The sequence below is a fragment of the Amblyomma americanum genome, chromosome 11, assembly GCF_052857255.1.
Source record: "Amblyomma americanum isolate KBUSLIRL-KWMA chromosome 11, ASM5285725v1, whole genome shotgun sequence".
In the NCBI taxonomy this organism is placed as follows: Eukaryota; Metazoa; Arthropoda; class Arachnida; order Ixodida; family Ixodidae; genus Amblyomma; species Amblyomma americanum.
In genome coordinates, this window is record NC_135507.1 from 36483703 (window position 1) to 36503698 (window position 19996).

The 19996-nt window shown below is 45.7% G+C and overlaps 1 protein-coding gene across 1 annotated transcript in view; it reads left to right on the forward strand.

The window, feature by feature from the left end:
* Nucleotides 1–221: 221 nt before the first annotated feature.
* su(r) (dihydropyrimidine dehydrogenase su(r)) overlaps nt 222–19996 on the forward strand; it is a 34782-nt gene continuing 15007 nt past the window's right edge. The window contains exons 1-10 of the mRNA XM_077644128.1: nt 222–594; nt 10735–10845; nt 11730–11812; nt 13520–13607; nt 13817–13978; nt 14607–14803; nt 15550–15631; nt 15705–15786; nt 15892–15999; nt 17426–17595. Coding sequence (XP_077500254.1) covers nt 538–594; nt 10735–10845; nt 11730–11812; nt 13520–13607; nt 13817–13978; nt 14607–14803; nt 15550–15631; nt 15705–15786; nt 15892–15999; nt 17426–17595 — 1140 coding nt within the window. The 5' untranslated portion in view covers nt 222–537. The remainder of the gene's footprint in view (nt 595–10734; nt 10846–11729; nt 11813–13519; nt 13608–13816; nt 13979–14606; nt 14804–15549; nt 15632–15704; nt 15787–15891; nt 16000–17425; nt 17596–19996) is intronic.

Sequence of the window (19996 nt, forward strand, 5' to 3'; positions counted from 1 at the left end):
GGATTGCCACCGATACAACGGCTGGCGGGACCCTCGCGCTGATAACAAGGAAGAAAGGAGGAGGAAGGCCGACTCGGCAGCTGCAACTCTCTCCTCCAGGCTAACTCAGACCTTCCCTTCCCCATCACCCTGTCTGGCAGTCTAGCAACTGGCAGGAAAAATCACATGGACCTCGCTCTCGCCTTTGTCCTTTAGTTAACCCCTCCCTACTAGACTCCTGCAGCTTTCGACACGCCGTAACCCACGCCGTCGGCGCGGCTGTTCTTTCGCTCTCTCTCTCTCTCTCCTTTCTCTCTCTCTCTCGCACTCTGCCACCGCAATCGCTTGCGCCAGTTTCTTCCGACTGCAGCTCTCTTCACGAACCGGGAAGCTGTTGCCGTAGTTCGGGCGTGCCGCGTGCCTGACCTTGCGTGTGTCGCGCTAACCACGCCGTCTTTTTTCGTCGACGCAACGGCCCAGCGGCTGTTACATTAACCGGCCGTCCGCACCTGCTGACTGTGTCTTGTGACATAAAGCGGCCCTACGCGAAGCAACAGGATGCAGTCCGCCGCGCGATATCCCGACCAGCTGAGCGTCGACCCGCCTGACATCGAGGTAGGCTTCGTGCCCTCATTTCCTCCTCTCCCCGTCATAAGCGTCTTTCTTGCTCTTCGTTGCATCGCATGACCTTGCTCTCATTTGCTTCCGGATATGTGTGTCTCTGCTCGAAGCTCACTTTCGGCTGCGCGCAATACTGTTTAAATAATAGGCAGTAAATGAAGATTTATTTAGCGCAATTCCAAAGAATGCCTCACCTGTACTCACGAGAATAGCGTCACTGTTGAAAGCGGGTAAAGCTCCTTGATAGAAAGTACAGTCCGACATGCCAAAGGACAGCCCAAAAGGCAAGGCAAGGAAAAGACAAGTTTCTCTTACAGGGAGGGATTATGATGTAGCGAGCTGAAATTAAGGCCCTGTATGCAAGGCATGCAGGATGTGCTACTTGCTGAGCAACTGCACCTGTAACGAGCTCATTCAGCTGTCAGAACCTGGACTCACACTGCGCGCGGGGGGTTGAAGATATTCCGATATTTAGTGAATAGGGTTGAAGATTGAATACAAAACCACCGCATTCACGTTTTCTTACTGAGGGAGGGAGTTGTGGGTAATAGGAGGGGTGTATAGGGTGTTGTGGGGGAAAGCAAGCTATTAGGCTTGCAGCAAAGACGTCTAAACCCTGGTTCACACATTTTGCGCTAGACGTCAGATAACCAAAACTGGAAAGCGCTCTCGGGAAGCTCAGTAGTAGGTTACCCGTTAGCGGTGTTTTGCAAGAGAAAAAAAAAGTGTACAGTGTACTTCGTGTGGCAAGCATGCATGCTCATACACGTGCCTTACATTTGCGTACAACGAATTGACGCCGCTCAAGAATAGTGAGCTGTCCTTCACTTGTAATCTGCGCAACAATTTGAAGCGTGGAGGTAAAAAAAAAAACCTCGGGAGGGAGCGTCCTGTTTTAATCTTGTGCTTGACGTCTCGCCTTTCAAAATAAGCGCCACTGTGCGAATGATGTGTACGTCTGAAGCCGTGACACCATGTCGTCCTGATATATTTCATCAGGATTTGAAACCTTTTGAGCGAAAACTGACTGGGGCTCTAACATCTTTTCACTGTTAAATGTTTCTATCATTCGTGGTCACTGTCATCGTCTTCAGGGTTTAATTGAGCCTCTTGTTACTCTTTTTTACAATTTTTCCTTGTTCTTTTATCGTTCACTGCTCTTAGTGCACCATTGTAAAAATCGTATGGCTGTTAGTGGGCACCTCGCAATAAATAAATACGACCGGCCATTAATTTTTACTGAAAAAAAAAAACCGGCTGTCAACAGGTCTGTTCACGGAAATAATAATAATAATAATTGGTTTTTGGAGGGAAAGGAAATGGCGCAGTATCTGTCTCATATATCGTTGGACACCTGAACCGCGCCGTAAGGGAAGGGTAAAGGAGGGAGTGAAAGGAGAAAGGAAGAGAGAGGTGCCGTAGTGGAGGGCGCCGGAATAATTTCGACCACCTGGGGATCTTTAACGTGCACTGACATCGCACAGCACACGGGCGCCTTAGCGTTTTTCCTCCATAAAAACGCAGCCGCCGCGGTCGGGTTCGAACCCGGGAACTCCGGATCAGTAGTCGAGCGCCCTAACCACTGAGCCACCGCGGCGGGGCCTGTTCACGGAAAGAAATTACGAAGATTCCAGATCCTACTTGCCAATGAATTCACTGGTGGCATCTAGCGTATAGTTTTTTGACATTCTGCGTTTCCCGCAAGCACTCGAACGTGCTTACTTGCTCTCGTCACGTATGGTGGTGGTAGTGGTTTTATTAAAAAATAATAGTAAAAAGGAAGGAAAAGATTTTTTGCTAGCCCCGGCATCTGCCATCGATATTGAAGCACCTGAGCTGGGGCAGCGGAAATAAAGGATAGCAGGCAGAATGGAGAAATGAAATGAGAGAGGTGAGGGGACAGGAAGAAAGGATAGGGGGAGAAGTAATATGTACAAACTATTTACACAATATGAGATGTGTACAGGTTGTGCGCGTGATTAGTTCATTTAGAGGAATTCAATCACACACGCGCACAGCCCTGTGATGGTTACAACCTGAGTGGAGCGTCCAGTATGCCCAGCTCTTCTCAGGGATGCTCTCGCTGTTCAATGCCGGCCACGTTTCGATGGAGGGTAAACGAAAAAGGCGCCCGTGTGCTCGGCGATGCGAGTGGGCTTAAAAAATCCCCAGGTGTAGGAAATTATTCCGGAGCCCTTCACTACGGCACCTCTTTCTGTCTTCATCTTTAGTGTGCCAGCACTAATAGTGGCCATTCCCCGCATTTGGGCGCTGTGTGCCTGTCGGTCTGTCTTTAAATTGGTTGGTTTTTAGGGAAAGGAAATGACACAGTATCTGTCTCGCATATCGGCGGACACCTGAACCGCGCAGTAAGGGAAGAGATAAAGGAAGGGAGTGAGATAATAAAGGATGAAAGAGGTGCCGTAGCGCAGAAAGAGAACCAGCGCAAAGACCGGATCCGGAGTTCCCGGGTTCGAACCCGACCGCGGCGGCTGCGTTTTTATGGAGGAAAAACGCTAAGGCGCCCGTGTGCTGTGCGATGTCAGTGCACGTTAAAGATCCCCAGGTGGTCGAAATTATTCCGGAGCCCTCGAGCCACTACGGCACCTCCTCCTTCCTTTCCTCTTTCACTCCCTCCCTTATCCCTTCCCTTACGGCGCGGTCCAGGTGTCCACCGATATATGAGACAGATACTGCGCCATTTCCTTTCCCCAAAAAACCAATTATTATTATTATTAAAGACCGGAGACACAGAACAGGAACACAGGACGACGCTGGGTTCCTGTTTTGTGTCTCTGTCCTTTGCGCTGGTTTTCTTTCAGCAACCATGTACCGACTCGCCCACCTCTCCACTATACTCGATCAGGTGCCGTAGTGGAGGGCTCCGGAATAATTTCGACCACCTGGGCATCTTTAGCATGTACTGACATCGCACAGCACACGGGCACCTTAGCGTTTCGCCTCCATCGAAACGCGGCCGCCGCGGTCGGGTTCGAACCCGAAGGCGGTTTTGTGGCAGGCGGCTCACCTGCCCACCGTGGCAGGCGGCAGCGGTGCTATGACAATACCTGCCATAGCACCTGCCTTGTGCCACAGATCCTCGGTCCGTGGCCACAGCAGTCGACTGCCCTCAAGGCATACAAGGCACTCTTTGCCTACTTGAGAGCGACTGGATTGAGTGACAAATCGTGACAGCGTTGTGCGTGTGTGTGTTATGCCTTTTTCCCCTTTCTCTCTTCCTCCTTTTAGTCCCCTAATTCCTCTTCCCCAGTGCAGGGTAGCCTACCGGAACCCCTGCCTTTCCCTCCTCCTCTTTATCTGTCTGCGCCAGTGCTCACCTGCCCATCGGGTGGCTTACTTGCAAAGGTGTAGCCGCTAGGCAGGAGAGCAGTGAAACTAGTGCTGTTGCAGGTGTTGCCATTTCCCCTTTTCAGTTTTGCATGAAAGAACACACACAGAAACAACCACCTTAACCTGGCAGAGAAGCGAAGCAGTTAAGCACATCATGCTGAGGGCATATATCCGCATGTAGACTAATTTCCCAAATAGACTGATTTTATGTCACTCCCCCCCCCCCCCCCCCCTTCCCGCTCCTCTTTGGTCGGTTGAGGCGCCCAATAAAAGCCGCCTTATTCTCTCGAAACTACGGGCGACTGACTCTATAGTTGGTGATGAGAAATCTGTGAGGAGCAAGCTGCATCGTCCTGTACATTCTCGCGTTCCTGCATGTCCCATTTCCATAGGCAAATTAGCATTATATTTTGCAGATATATTCGTGTGAGTGCATTTTTTTTCTAGCCTTATTGCTCGTGTGTCCGGGTTGATGTTTCACATTGTCTTTTCCACCGTCCCGGTTCGCCGTTCTCTTCACGTTATCTAGAGCGTCCTGCTTGTGGAGAGCTGCAACCACTAGATAATGACTAAACTAGATAGGATACAGTGTCGCTGGCGGATAGTCGTTGTCTAAACTGGCGGTTACAGCGAGATTGTATAACCTGTCTGAGTTATGGTCGACCGAAACTCAAGCATTGACCTCGGCACACACACACAAAAGAAAACTAGTTCACCGCTACATATCACGCGGCCGTTTCTTGTTGCTCAAGGCGGGATAACCGGGGTGTTAACTGTATTTTAAGTTATATGCCGATGCGCGAAGCAAGCCATTTCTTAGAACTCAAAGGAGGACGGAGAAACTAGAGCGGACAGGACGAACTCAGACTAGCCCTTTCATTCGAAAAACGCTTGAAATTGAGCTTTTTACACTTCTAATTATGGCTTGGCATTGTACCCTAAATAGCAGCGAACTTCATACATATTTTATAGAAATAGAATTTAAAGAATTTTTATAAATAATGTTGCTCATTTGACTGCGCAGTATGTGTGCATCACACACGCTGATTTAGTGGATGTGATACGCGTGTTAATTGTTAGCACGTGTTGGATATTTGCTCTAACTATTCGCCATCCACGAGCAGTGAACGTATGCGTGTAATAGTTTTTTTTTTTACAGCGCTGACTAGTATGGGAGCATTGACCGGAGTTTCTTCGACCTTCGTAACTTTTACGTGTCCACTCGCCGCGGTAGGCTCGGTACATTGACGTTCGGCTGCTGATCCCACAGTCGCGGGTTCGAATCCAGGGCGCGGCGCCGCATTTCGCCGGAAAGGAAATGCACAAGGCGCTTGAGTGTTGTTCGATGTCAACGCACATCACAGAACCGCGGCTGGTATAAATTAATCCGAAGCCCCCTCTACGGCATTCCTCATGGTCTATATATCGCTTCGGGACTTAAACTCCACATATCATCTAAAGCGTCCGCGAAGACTATCACAGGCTCCTTGCATATTCTGCAACAAAATTGACGTAATACAGAAACTTTCGTCGCGACCATCGTCACCCTTAACGCGCCCACGGACCACCCCACAAGAAAATAAAGATAAAAAATTGGCGGTGGTTTAGCTCTGGCGGTTTAGTGAGGCGATAGCTACAGCTGACCGAGTGGAACTTGGTCACGTGACCAACCACGTGATCAGCCACGGCACCGGCAGCTGCTCCGCACCACGTGACCAACCATGTGACAGCGTGGCGGCGCCACCACGCTGAAGGCTCGAAATGCTACCGTAATGTAGCTATTTGCTACAAAACAGAAAGCATTAAAAATGGTGTAAGCTGTCCTGTAGCGCATTCCCTTTTATAAATGTTTGTGCGCTAAGGGACAACTTACTGCCTTTTTACGCTCACATAAGTGTATTCGTGTCTAGAGTCTATGTGCCGTCTGCTCCAAATGAAACCAGGCAAAGGGGTTTGCTCTTCGTCTGTATCGTGAACCACTTACGACACTCCTAAATACAAAAAAAAATCTCACAGGACGGTTACGGCTATGTAACGCGAGATTCAGCGATAGCTGTTTATGCGTTTAGTCACGCGACTACTGGTGTAGTGGTCACGTGATGCACCCCTGCACTGGCAGACGGCTGTTCCAAACAGAGCCACCCGTAGGCTTATGCGACCCAGGTTGACCGCGATATAAGGTCAGAGCGTTAATGGCCGGCGGGGGCATTAATGGCATTAACTCGCCCACTGGTTACTGCGACGAGAAAGCCAGGGATGGGCGCCTAAAAGTTATTGCTGTGAAAGATCCCGAAAACGGAGGACAAGGTTTCTCTTTTTCATACACAGATTTCGAGTTTGAGAGGGGGCCATAATCACTTCATTGCACGGCCGATTTACAAAACCCTTTGTCTGCTTACTTGCGAGAAAGGCGGCACATATGAATAGTTTGTTTCAGACTTAAAGGGAACAAGAGAAGGCGTGGCCGCTCTCTTCGGAGCACCAGAGCGCCCCTAGCGGCCGGTTTGGCAGCTGACATGGCTGCGCCTGCGCCACTTTGGGTCGATGCGTCGGACGCAGAGGCACTCAAAAGAACTTAGATCCACAGCACGAAAGAGAGCATGTTTCGTTTTGAAATAGGAAGCAGGCATGCTTGACGTTATTACAATCTTGGAATTTTTGCCGGCGGAGTGCTCAGCGGTAGAGAACGAACCCAAGAAAGCCAAACAGGTAATGCAACACGCCGGCGTTCCATGCGTGCAGCTGAAAGCAACAGACGCTTTCACAGACCCTCGTGACAGGACGCCGCGGCTCTGTTTACGCTGAGTGAACCGTCTCTCAAGGACAGAAAGGCGAGCGCGTGTTTTGACTGACTGTTGCTCGGCGCGCGTGAAATACAACCGTCGACGTTGCCAGCCGGTGGTGTACCGTCGGTTGGCTGGAAGCTGCCTAGGAACGGCGTTTGACTACCCCCCCCCTGGGGCGGCGGAGTGATGAACCGGTGCGACGCGCACTCCTGCATGAATTATGTAATATGTCACGTGGTGTAGTCGGGGGATGTTACCCGCTTTTTGGTGCATGATAGTCTCTGAGTTCCTCATTAATGCGACAGCATTACTAGGCTAATTAGACAAGGTCGTATTTGCTGCAGTTGTGAGGAACTTAGAAGGGGTAGCGCCTAACGAATGGATGTAATCGAAAGGGGATGATATGAGGTTGATGTAGAAAAAGAAAATAGGTTGACAAGTTGATTAGTTCATTAATTAGAGTCAAAAATGTCCAAAAAGTGGACGGAGCCAGGGCAACGTGTGGCGCCAAATTTGAAAAACCGGAAGCGTGGGCGGAGCCAACGCGTGGCGCTAAATTTGTAAACGAAGCGTGGCGCCAAGTTTGAAAACTCAAAATGGGCAATTGATGAAACTTGATTGAGTAAGACAATTAATTGTGGTAATTGGGGAATTGGATGAATTTACAGCATTGCTTAGTCGAGTAAATGTGAGGAGATGGGGACAAGTGAAGCAAGGAGAGGCAAAGAGAAACGAGGAGGCGTCAATGCTTTCGCATCCCTCCAGTGCGGGTTACCGCAGTGACCTCAAACGTTTTGCATGTGTTAACACACCGAACAAGCAGCTGGCTGAGAAAGAAATGAGCAAACTAAGGTGGCTGTTCCTTACCAAACAAGAGGCTGGCAAGGGAACAAATGATCTAACTACGTAACTAAGGTGGCTATTGCTTACATAATGATTGTTGCGGAGATAATTTCGTTGTCTTATTGTACCATAGCCGCGCTCATGCCACACCTGAGCTGTATCCGAAACTATGGGAATCATTGAAAAATTACCTGTTAGTATCTATATTTCGAGAATTGCGTGCCTTTTTGTCGGTTTTAGGCAAATACTGTCATTATGCACTGATATGTGGGGAAAACATGTGCCCGCCTCCCCCCCCCCTCTCTCTCTCTCACACACACACACACACACACACACACACACACACACACACACACACACACACACACACACACACACGCACACGCACACGCACACGCACACACACACACACACACACACGCACACACACAGCCGCAGCGGTGGCTAGGTGATTATGGCGCTCGGAGGCTGGCCTCAAAGACGCGGGTTCGATCCCGGCCGCGGCGGTCGAATTTCTATGGAGGCGAAATTCTAGAGGCCCGTGTACTGAGCGATGTCAGTGCACGTTAAAGAACCTCAGGTGGTCGAAATTTCCGGAGCCCTTCACTACGGCGTCTCTCATAGCCAGAGTCGCTTTGGGACACTAAACTCCCATAAAGCATAAACACACGCACACAGACAGCGCTGCGTAGTGATATATAGAAACGACAAGCGTTTAGAGAAGAGGCAACTCAGCAGTAAGCAATCGCTGCACAGCAGGAGGGAAACGGAGGCCTTTTGCGAGGCCCGTGTGCAAAACACGCTACGCAGTCAGGATTTTGCTAAACGAGCTGAAAATTTTGGCCTTCCCGAGAGGTCACGTGTCGATACTGCTCCAGCCACCTTGTGGGACGTGAGCAGCAATCTTTTAAACCCTAAAGCTATGCATTACGGGAATTGGAGCTTAAACAGCGAGAACCTGTGGGCAAAATTAATCGCTTCCAGGAGTAGGAGGCCTCCGTACTCGTAAAATATGGGCAGTCATTATGGTATCCTTGTATTGTTATTGTATTGTAGTGCCTGTTCTCGTTTTTCTATTATTGACCATAGATATATATGTTATCGATCTTCTCTCCCCTCCCCCCTTATGTAATACCCCGCTTAGGGGCCTTTAAGGAATACTAAATGATGATGATGATGATGATGATGATGATGATAGACAATGTATAGATTTATGGCCATACACTTTCAGTAGACTTTTGTCTATAGACAGTCTATAGAATAGTACTAGACAAAAAGAAGCATCTGTAGGAACGTAATAGAGTTTTTAAGAACTCTATAGACTGTATAAAGACCATTTTTGGAAGGGTAGGATGTTTAATTGCTGTTAGCGGTTATATTTTCTGTGAAATAAAGCAGGAACCGAAGACGCCTATTCTTCATTTATTATTAAAAAAAACATGCTTGCATGGCACAATGCCAGGTTGCTTCAAAGTGAGTGTATTTACAGGAGCCCCTAAGTCCGCCGAGATTACATATGAATGCATATTTCTACCCACTTCTTTTCTAATTTTCTTGACGCGGTAAGCTTTATCCGCGCTATATTTCCTGTAGTTTTTTTCATTGATTTCTTCACTTTTTTTAGTAAGTAATTTATTTAGTATACAGCTAAAAACACAACACGCGGTGTTCCATGGAAGAGGGGGTGGGGGAGGGCTGTTGCTTCAGTCCGCTAGCCAACGGTAGCCAACGCTTGCCTTCGGCTACGTCTAGCCATTTTTGCGCCGAATACTACTGTCGAAACATTGGCTAGTGGGCTGCGGCTTCACCCCGGCCCCTTCAACATTGTGTACTGTAAATCATTGTCTTTCTTGCTATTTATATGCCACGGAAACAAAAAAGACAGCCGTTTAAGTGTGGTTTTCTTCGTGCCGATCTGCTTTTGTTCATTTTTCATCTCCTCATCTGCATATCTCTATCACACATGCATAGTTACGAAGCCTGCGAGGAATTTTACATAAAGGATTAAATAAATAAATCAAAGCCTTATTTTAAATTGCCGCGTTAGAAATATACGCTATGAATAAGTATGGCTTACGTTGAACTGCGGATAATTATAATGGCTTGCACCACGGCGGGAGGCAACCGTGCGTAGAATTAAGTAGCTGCAATGCGTTTAGCTGGGAGAGCTGGACCTCACCACTTACTAGGGACAGATAAGCAAAATGACTTGATACCACTGGGAGACATACTCTTGTGTTTATTATTAAGGAACAAAATTGGCATCCTAGTTTCTGTTCATTTGTTGCCGCCTCACTTTACTGCGGAGACAGCATGCAAGGCAGATGGAATCAAAATGATAATGATTTCAAAGTGTTGTGCACTTGCAGGAGCCTAAACGCTTGCTGCTGCTAGAATCTAAGGTATTTTTAGAACCCAGTGAACGCATAATAATGCCTTTGGACGACTTGAAGGACGCTTGTGCCATGCGTTTAACCGGGAATTTTTCTTTTAATGCGGAGGCGTTCGAGTTCACGCCAGGAGCAAAATCCGCGGTCCGTTGTAACGAAATCCGCCGATTGGTCGAGAGAGGTTTCGTGACCTTGTGACGTTGTCACAACTTCCCTACTCGTGTGGGAGCAAGGGAGTTTTTTTATGGCAATCTTGATTTCATTAGAGGAAAAACTGAAAAGAAAGATCAAGAAAAAAAACCATGATATATGTAAAGGTTGGCGCCATTGCAGCCTAACGGACATCTGCTGCTGCAGCTAGCAGTCCGAAAATTGTGGCTGATAGACATAAAATTGCAAATAAACGCACGCAAACACATACAGAAGTTTAATAAACTACGTTGCGAGGCTAGTTGGTGATGCGTTGTTTTTATATTAGTAATCCAGCAATGCTTATTTCAGACGAGACAGCGCCTGTCCTGTCATGTCTGTGTCCTCGTCTTTAATAAGTAGTGCTGAATTATACATTTCTAGAAACGCACAGAAGTTGCATAGAAGCTGCGAAAAGTGTGAAATGCAATGCTACCGCATTCCACCCTTAAGTTTACTTGAGTGTTACCATAGTTTTTGTTAGCACTTGTAACTATGCTCTTCCTTATAATAATTCTGCAAAAAGATTTTAATTAGGTTTGACCAAATTTTTTGTCTTCTCTTTCTTTTCGCAGAACATTCTGGCACTTAACCCACGCGTCAAGCATACGACGACGATAACGCCAAGCTCCTACACAAAGCGAAACAAGCAGCACTGGAAGAGGAATAGCGATAAGAAGTGCGGTGTAAGTGCAAGCCGCTTATCTCTCTTTTTCATCAGTCTTTGGCACCGCTGTTAAGTGGAAGCCACGTTCCGGCGGGAATTTATTGCGATAGTAACAATGGAAGGACAAATGCTTTCATCCCGGGCCAAAAACTGCAGCTGGCTATTCACGTTTCAGCCACGCTTGATGGTGGTACAGAGTTCGATGAGCGTTTGATAACGCTTGTGAATTTATCATCTCTCCCCGAGGTTCTGATATGGTCGCCGCAGTGGGAGCAGCACGACTGCCTCATTAAAACGGCTGCACTTAATTGGTTCGTGTAAGGTGTGGACTCGCAACAGAATTGCCCTTCCTAATCTTATCTCAGTCTAATATAACCTGCAAGCTATTTAGTAACAATAATCACTGCGCCACCGTGCGGTAAAGCACTCACTAAGCCAACGCGGTGGTTGTGGCATAGACACTTTTGCGATAGTCTGTACACATCTTTTAGAGTCGAAGGCCTGGGAATGGGAGTTGTTGAACCACAGTACTTGAAGCACAGGTCATCTAAACTATGAAATATTGCATCAAATACATGACAGTGTATTGTTAATTTTACGGTACTTTTAAATTCATACTTGCTGAGTTGTCTTTGTCCACATAAGGTTTAGAATAATTCCAAAAAATGTGCCTCGTTACATGGAAGATACCAACCAGCCCAGCACATAATCCTTATAAAGAAGTGCCATTTCTACCTGCCACTGTGTAACGGGGCAAAAGCTTAGCCGGTTGCATTTGAATCTGAACGCTGAAACTTCATCTCTGACTCTGAAAATTGCTTGCATGGTTTTTAACTGCTTTTTAGTGAACTGTTCCTTCACTCAAGCTTTGTGCTAACAGCAAGCACAACTCTCCTATTTCAGAGCTGCAAGCCTCTGGAGAAAAACTTCGACGACATCAAGCATACCACGCTGAGTGAACGGGGCGCCCTAAGAGAGGCAGCTAGGTAACGCTTACGATGATAAAAACGTTCAATGTGTTAGCAATGCTCGCTTTGCGGCTAATTTGCTGATGGTAAAAGACTGACTACTTTACGGAGCAATACATGAGGTAGCATAAAAAGATAGACGGCATGGCATTTCGTGCCGTCTACCTTTCGGTAGAAAGGACGGTGGCTCAGTTGTTACGGTGCTCGGCTGCTGACCCGAAGGACATGGGTTTGAGCCCGGCCGCCGCGGCGGTCGAATTTCGATGGAGGCAAAATTCTAAAGATCCGTGCACTGTGCGAAGTGGGTGCACGTTAAAGAACTGCAGGTGGTCGAAATTTCTGGAGCCTGTCACTACGGCGTTCCTCATACCCGGAGTTGCTTTGGGACAATAACCCCCCATAAACCAAACCGTTTTGTTCTGCCCATGTGTTTTGATATCAAGTAACCCGTCTTTAGTGTTAGCAATATTTGACTGTTCATTACTTCGATGTAGTGAGGAGTCGCAAGTGCACTGATTTATTATTGCACATACGTCCAGAGTAACCTGCTGTGGTGCGAAGGTGGTGAAAACATAATTTATGGGATGCAATATTGTCTTTGCCTTCGTCTCTACCATCACAATCAATCAATCAATCAATCAATCAATCAATCAATCAATCAATCAATCAATCAATCAATCAATCAATCAATCAATCAATCAATCAATCAATCAATCAATCAATAAATAAATAAATAAATAAATAAATAAATAAATAAATAAATAAATAAATAAATAAATAAATAAATAAAACAAATAAATAAATAAATCAGTCAGTCAGTCAATCAAAATTACATCCACTGCAGGACAAGGGCTGCTTCCTTCGAACTAGAACTATACTCAGGGAACACTTTTCTTGCCAGAGCTACGGAACGGAAACACGCCCTTGCGTTCTACGAAGCTGAATGTAATCACCGGTCGCAAGAATTAGGTTTCTCTCAAAACAGGGTGTTTTGGTAACGGTTAGTGCCTATTTCAAACATAACTATACACTTTCAATTTTAGGCTGTCACTTCGAAAACACCTTTTTTTGCGAACATATTTTCCAGGTATGACCGATTACAGCGAAGCTGCCATAGATGGCGCCACATACGCTATCGACGGAGCTACAGTGGGCTAGAACCTTTAAAGATTCTACTTCACCGTAACGAAGCGAAGCAAACGTGCAGCGAGAAACGTGGCTGTTAGCCGTCCGGCGGCTGAACTTTTGGCGTATTGACACAGCTGCAGATGATCCGCTACTGTACCTTTTCCTTAATTGCCAGAAATTTTGTCGCCAAGCGTAGCGATACTTTGTGCTAGCAGCAATCAACTTATTGTGTCAAAGTTTCCCTGTCTGAACCCTGCACTTATCTGTCTGCCTGCCATGGCTACGTTTACATGTCTTGGAATACACTACATTAGCTTAACCGATTCATACTGTCAAATCGGCGCAAAAAAAAAAAAATATCCAGCAGACTAGAGAGGAAGTGAGTACGCTCCTATCCTCCCTCTTCCTTTCTTCTGGTCCGTTTTTTTTCTCTTTTACCACTGCGAAACTTTACCAATGTATTGCTAACCCAGCTGACTATCGCTTACCTGTTCTCCACCCGAGATGTCCCAGCTATGTTCACTTCCTTCATTAGTTTCCACTAGAATATGATTGACTCGGGTGCGTTAATGATGGCTAAGCTTTCTTTTCTCACAGATGTTTAAAATGTGCCGATGCCCCGTGCCAGAAGAGTTGCCCCACGCAGCTCGACATCAAGGCATTCATCAGCAGCATAGCGACAAAGGTGAGTGCACCAGACGTCGTTCTGGTTCATGACTGAAATTTGATTTAGCAGTTATACCCAGATTCGCTTAAGCCTCTTAAAAAGTCACGAAAACGATGACGGTAATATGTGTTAAGAAGCTTCTTCAGAAACTCATGTAGTAAGTGAAGACGTATCTTCTTGTTTCGTGTTAAATGCAAAAAACAGTGACCGCCGATTCTAACCCCCAGAACTACTACGGTGCCGCCAAGGCCATCTTTTCGGACAATCCCCTCGGCCTCACCTGCGGAATGGTGTGCCCGACAAGCGATCTCTGTGTGGGAGGCTGCAACCTGTACGCCTCCGAAGAAGGACCCATCAACATCGGTGGCCTGCAGCAGTTCGCTACTGATGTAAGAATGAATGAGAACAGCTTCAAAGTACTGCTATTATAGAACAATTTCTTATACTACCAAAAAAACTCGTTTTATGGCTGTTGTGTACGTGTTTTTTTAAAGTCATAGTCTAAGGATTCTTTACCTGGAAGGCGCCCTTTTCTTGTGTCATGCTCTGATCTCTTTGTTACTCCATCTGAAGGACTTCGACTTCCTTGAAAACTTCAGAATATTCTTATCTCCGCTCAAGATATCCACATCCAATTATAATCATTATTGCTTACTTTCATCTATGCCTACCTTTCTTTCATTTCTATTTAAACCCCCCTCTCCGTGCGGTGTGTTTTGTCTGCGGCTTTTTCCATGCTAGGAAAAAAATACCCAGTTTCTATAAATAATCTTTGCGTGCTTTAATTCTAGTCTTTCCATTAGTTCTTAACTATGAGTTTTGCCATAGTGTCTATGACCAGAATATGTTATAACTATGACATAGGCTTGACATTCATGACAACTATGACATTCAAACAGAATGACATTAGAAATCTTGATAGCTTTCTCCGGAGTTTGCCTGTGTAACTGCATTTTTTTTTGCGCGGCATATAAGGTGTGACGCATCAATACCGATTGCCTCTGCTTGCTTGAACAGGTGTTCAAGCAGATGCGGGTCCCTCAAATACGGCCACCGAACCTTCCCCCGCTGCACCAACTTCCGGCAAGCTACAGGGCCAAGATCGCCCTCGTCGGTTGTGGCCCAGCCAGCATGAGCTGCGCCACGTTTCTCGCCAGACTTGGATACTCGGACATCGTCATCTTCGAGAAGCAGGCTTACTTCGGTGGACTCAGGTAGGCTAGCTCCTCAGGGGCTGCTGAAGCGTGTGAGAGGGTACTTCGCAGCTTATACGCACATGTTGCTTTGCAAGGTTTAAACAGGTGCTTTCAGAAGTAGTCTTCTGGTTCGCATGAGCAACATTTAGGCTTCTATGATGCGTATTTTGGAATCTCATAACGAAATATTTATAAATGGCGCATAGGTATGTACTAGTGGGGACAAAAGTTTCCGGGACGTGAGTTCTAGCAAAAACGTTTATTATAGCTCCACTTCGCTACTCATTCGCCTGATATTGTGAAGAGAGGAAGGAACATTTAGGTCTTTAATGATCTCATACAATATCAGGCGACTGGGTAGAGAGGTAGAGCTGCAATAAACGTTTTTCCTAGAAATCGTGTCCCGGATACTTTTTTCCCCAGTAGTACATTTATCGCATGATCGTAATGTATGCCTTTTAAAACACTTTTCGTGCTCTATTGGACGAGAGGAACAGCGCTTTTATTGCCAAAAATTGTCTATCATTATCACTACAAATCTTCACGCAGTAATTATTGTACACTGGAATGAACAAGTACTGTGCTGCTAGGCATTTAACTGCATGATCTGTTTGGAGGATCTCGTAGGTAAACGCGTATACGAACAACAGCAAAGCTAAAGTGAGCGTAGTTTCTAACCAGGCCGTGATGTTCATGCTCACATCGGCGAACTGCCGGCACGGGCAAGGATTGTATTCTCTGGTAATGAAATTTATCGCTTTCAGCTCAGCAGAGATTCCTCAGTATCGGCTACCTTTCGATGTGGTGTCGTTCGAACTGGACCTCGTCAAAGACTTGGGTGTCAGAGTAAGTAGAAAACATGCACACAATTTATAACTACATATGGAACTCCACATTAAAACCTCTCTTGTCCTTTCAGGTCGAGTTCAACAAGGCTCTAGGACGAGACTTCACACTTGAGTCTCTTAAGAAGGACTACGATGTAGTCTTCCTTGGCATAGGCAAGTATAGAAAGTGGTTTGATTTTCTGAGAGTTAGGGAAAAAGATATGGACTGATCATATAGTTTCTTTTTAACCTCCTGCTAAACGCGCCACTATATTTCAGGTCTACCGGATCCTAAAGTCATACCAATATTTGAAGGCTTGGACTCGAGTCACGGATTTTTTACATCTAAGACATTTTTGCCGCTGGTGTCGAAAGCCAGCAAGCCGGGTAGGTCCTAAATACGTATCCTGTGTGTTAGCAAGCAGTTCTAAGCAATAGTGCGCTCAAGCAGAGTGGAAAAGAAATCGGGGATGTATACAGGAAGAAAACCATGCCGAAACAGCCATAACAGGGTCACGTGACGATGGAGGCAGTAAGACAAGCAGGAAGGTAGCTAAAGGCGTTCAAATGAAACTCTTCATAGGGCCGACTTTCGCTCACAAAGAACTGAACAACATGGCGGAGGAGATAGCAAAACGCGTGCGCGGCGGTCGTCGAAGAACATGATCACCGCTGCTTTCGACCGCAATCAATTTAAAGTTGAGGTAGAAATGTCGATATGAGGCGCTGAAATTACTTACTACAATCTCGAATAATGTTGAAGCAGCTGCACGTGTCAGCAATCATTTCAGATTAATCCGGTTCCATCGCGCGTCCTGATAGTGATGATGCCTCGTGCCGGTGACTTTGAGCACGAAGAAATATTACGAAGCTTCGCACCAATAGGAACTATCTTGACACTAAGTGCAAAAAAATACATAAATTTAAATCGCTTTGACACCAATTATGACACTTGAAAGAGCATTCTTAACGTCGTTTATGCAAGTGCTGCTATTTGGGAGGAATTAGCCTTTCTTCGATTCAAGGGAGCGTAGTTAATCCATTGGATGGAAGTTGCGGTAACCGCGATATCATTCACTATTTGAAGCATGCGATGCGCTCGTTACTTATTGGGCGCTAATATTTACAAACTAAATAAAATAGGATCAAATAAAATTACTAAATCCTGAAATTCATTACAAGGTGGTATCGCAAAAGCTGAAAGGCTGATTCAACCTAGCTCAAAACGAACCGTAATTCACTCGACACGAGCCACATAGGCACCTGCTTAGGTCTACAGAAGTCCATTTTTATACCTTAAAGACGAAAAAGTAAACAAAGCTAACTTACGGCTTGGAGCAATACTAAAAAGAACACTTCAGCATACAGTCAAAAACTGCTCCCTAGGTTTATGTGCCCGAAACGTGTTCAGATTCTTTGTTAACGAAGTTTGATTTAGATCCATTCTTTTCAGTTGAATCCTGAAGAAAAAATAGATATGGTTCTTTAGTGCTTCCCTGAATATTTCCTCTAGCTGTACGCTTTGCGCTTATTATTTAATGCTTACAAAAAGATTGAAGCGCCTTGCTTTCCGTATTGGCCAAGACAGCAGCTTGCACAAGGCGAGTCCTTCAAAATGTTTTCATGTCGATTACTTACAAACTTCACCAGTTTGTGCGTCTTCTCAGTGTGGTCTTGAACTACTCGCCCTGTCGTACAGGGCAGAGGGAAAAGAATGATGAATATCCAAGCACTCGCGTTCCTCCAGCAATCCTCGACACATTCTTGGGCAAACAGTGCAGTGCATTCCTTCGGTCCCGCTTCCCGCCGACAGGAATGTGCCGCTGCAAGCAGTCGCTGCCCAGCCTGCACGGGAACGTCATTGTCCTCGGTGCCGGAGACACGGCCTTCGACTGCGCCACCTCGGCGCTGCGGTGCGGTGCAAGGCGCGTCTTCGTCGTCTTCCGCAAGGGGTTCACCAACATCCGCGCGGTCCCCGAAGAGGTGAGAGAGAGATACGTTAAATTAATTTATTTTGAATTATTTCATACCCTTCAAGCTTGAGTTATTGCACGAGCTGCATTAAATCAAACACCCGGGGAACAATTTCATTCAGTCTGCAGGTGAAAGTCGCGACAGAAGAACGACTCGCATAAAAATTATTTTGGAACAGCTCTAATGTAGAATAAAAAGGAACAGATCTAGCGTTTGAGATAGATTTTTGTTATACTTCGTGCCATGAGACAAGGGAAATCACCGCAACATAGTAAGCGCGTAAAGTTAGCGTTTCGATGAAGGCGAAGTGCTCAAGGCACCCGTGTGCTATGCGATGTCAGCGCACGTCAGAGAGCCTCAGGAGGTCTAAATTAATCCGGAGCCCTCCCCTGCAGGAGTCCCTCGTATCCCATCTTTGATTAAATAGCTAGCGCTGAAATTACGACCACAGGAGGAATCGAGAGAGACCACAGGACAGAAGCGGCTCTCTTGGTTCTTGCTGTGTTTGTAATTTCAACCCAAGCTTTTTATTCGAAGATAATGAACCAATTGACCCGTCAGAAAGCCCTCATAACCCATGCGTCTCTTGAGGACGTCGAATTTACAATTTTTCAAAGGTAGACAAATAAGCGTGATCATTGTAAAACGAGTATAAGAACTTAATTCTAAGCACATGCACTGAAAAAACTCAAGATTTGCAACGGGCTATGCCCAATGAATAGTAATTACACCAATATCTTTCTATTCGCTGGAAGAATAAACACAAAAAGCGTGTTTGCCAGGGAAAAATGTTCAGTAATAAAAAGAATTCGTCAGGCTGTCAAGGAAGTTTCTTTAAAATCTTGTTGCTATGTTTTTTCATGCACTACGTTCTCTTTCAACGCGATGGTTAAGTAGATACGACATTCTGCTACCATGCACGTGGTCGCAGGTTCGATCCTAGCTGAGGCGACCGCATCTTTGCGAAGTCGAGATAATAATAATAATAATTGGTTTTTGGGGAAAGGAAATGGCGCAGTATCTGTCTCATATATCTTTGGACACCTGAACCGCGCCGTAAGGGAAGGGATAAAGGAGGGAGTGAAAGAAAGGAAGAATAGGTGCCGTAGTGGAGGGCTCCGGAATAATTTCGACCACCTGGGTATCTTTAACGTGCACTGACATCGCACAGCACACGGGCGCCTGAGCGTTTTTCCTCCATAAAAACGCAGCCGCCGCGGTCGGGTTCGAACCCGGGAACTCCGGATCAGTAGTCGAGCGCCCTAACCACTGAGCCACCGCGGCGGGGCAAAGTCGAGATGCAAAAACGCTTGTGTAGCGACGTTTCACTGCGCATGAAAGAACCTCATTTTGCCAAAAATAATCTGAAGCCCTCTATTACGTCATATGTCATGACCGATATGTCGATTTCGACCCGCAAAACTCAATTACGCCTCATTAACACAGCTGCGCCTGCTTGGATGCATAATGAACTAGATTATTGCTTCTATAGTTCCGCACAACAAAAAAATATATTTTTCTCTACTTGCAACTGAAGATGGTTTGAGTTGTAATTAAAGGGTTGTTTTTATCCGTTACATTGGACATCGAAATCTTATTCCATGCCTCTGTTAGGTTGCGTTGAAAAATAAATAGGCTAAAATTGAGAGTATTCAGTTTTCATTGTTATCATGCAGATTTCTCTTTGTGAAAACTTGAAAGGGAAAGTTTGGAATATTGGCATCACAGTTGTGCGTCGTAAATGCGAGCTTAATTGGCACCGTAATTGTCAAAAATAACCAATCAATGTGGTTTGTTTCTTATGCGTGTATTGGAGTATTTATGGACCTCTTAAGCTCTAAATCTGTGTAAAGTTAGGAGAAGCCTTGTTAGCTTTCGATATTTTTCAAACTTCAGGGGTTTGATAAGGGCCGCAACATACACTCTAAACAGCAAGTAGTAAAAAGGGAGTGAACTCTCCTCAAGCGCACTCTCTTTACAAAAGAGGTGTGTTCTAGAAGACTTACTCCCTTCTTACACCCATATAGGCGTATTTGTTTTTAGAGTTTACGGCTGAGATGTTAACCCAAGTGCCTGGTTACTTTTGGCAAATACTGTATGTATAAATGTTGTCGTACATTGTTCTTGAACTTTTCTTTTGAAGTTTTGGGACTCCGGAAGTTTGGGAAGGCGCTCATTAACGTAGTGTTTGTTGGGTTTGAGTAAAAAAAAATTAACCGTAAGTTTTTGTTTATTACGGCAACATTCTGAACTTTGAATTCTGGAGAGTTGCTTCCCGTCATATAAACGTTTTCTGATTCTATTTATTGTCCGCAATTTCTGCAGTTTTCACTCAAAGCACATTCCTTCGTCATTACATGAGCTTAAGCTATCTTGAATGCACAACCGTAAGAAACAGTTTCTAGTCGAA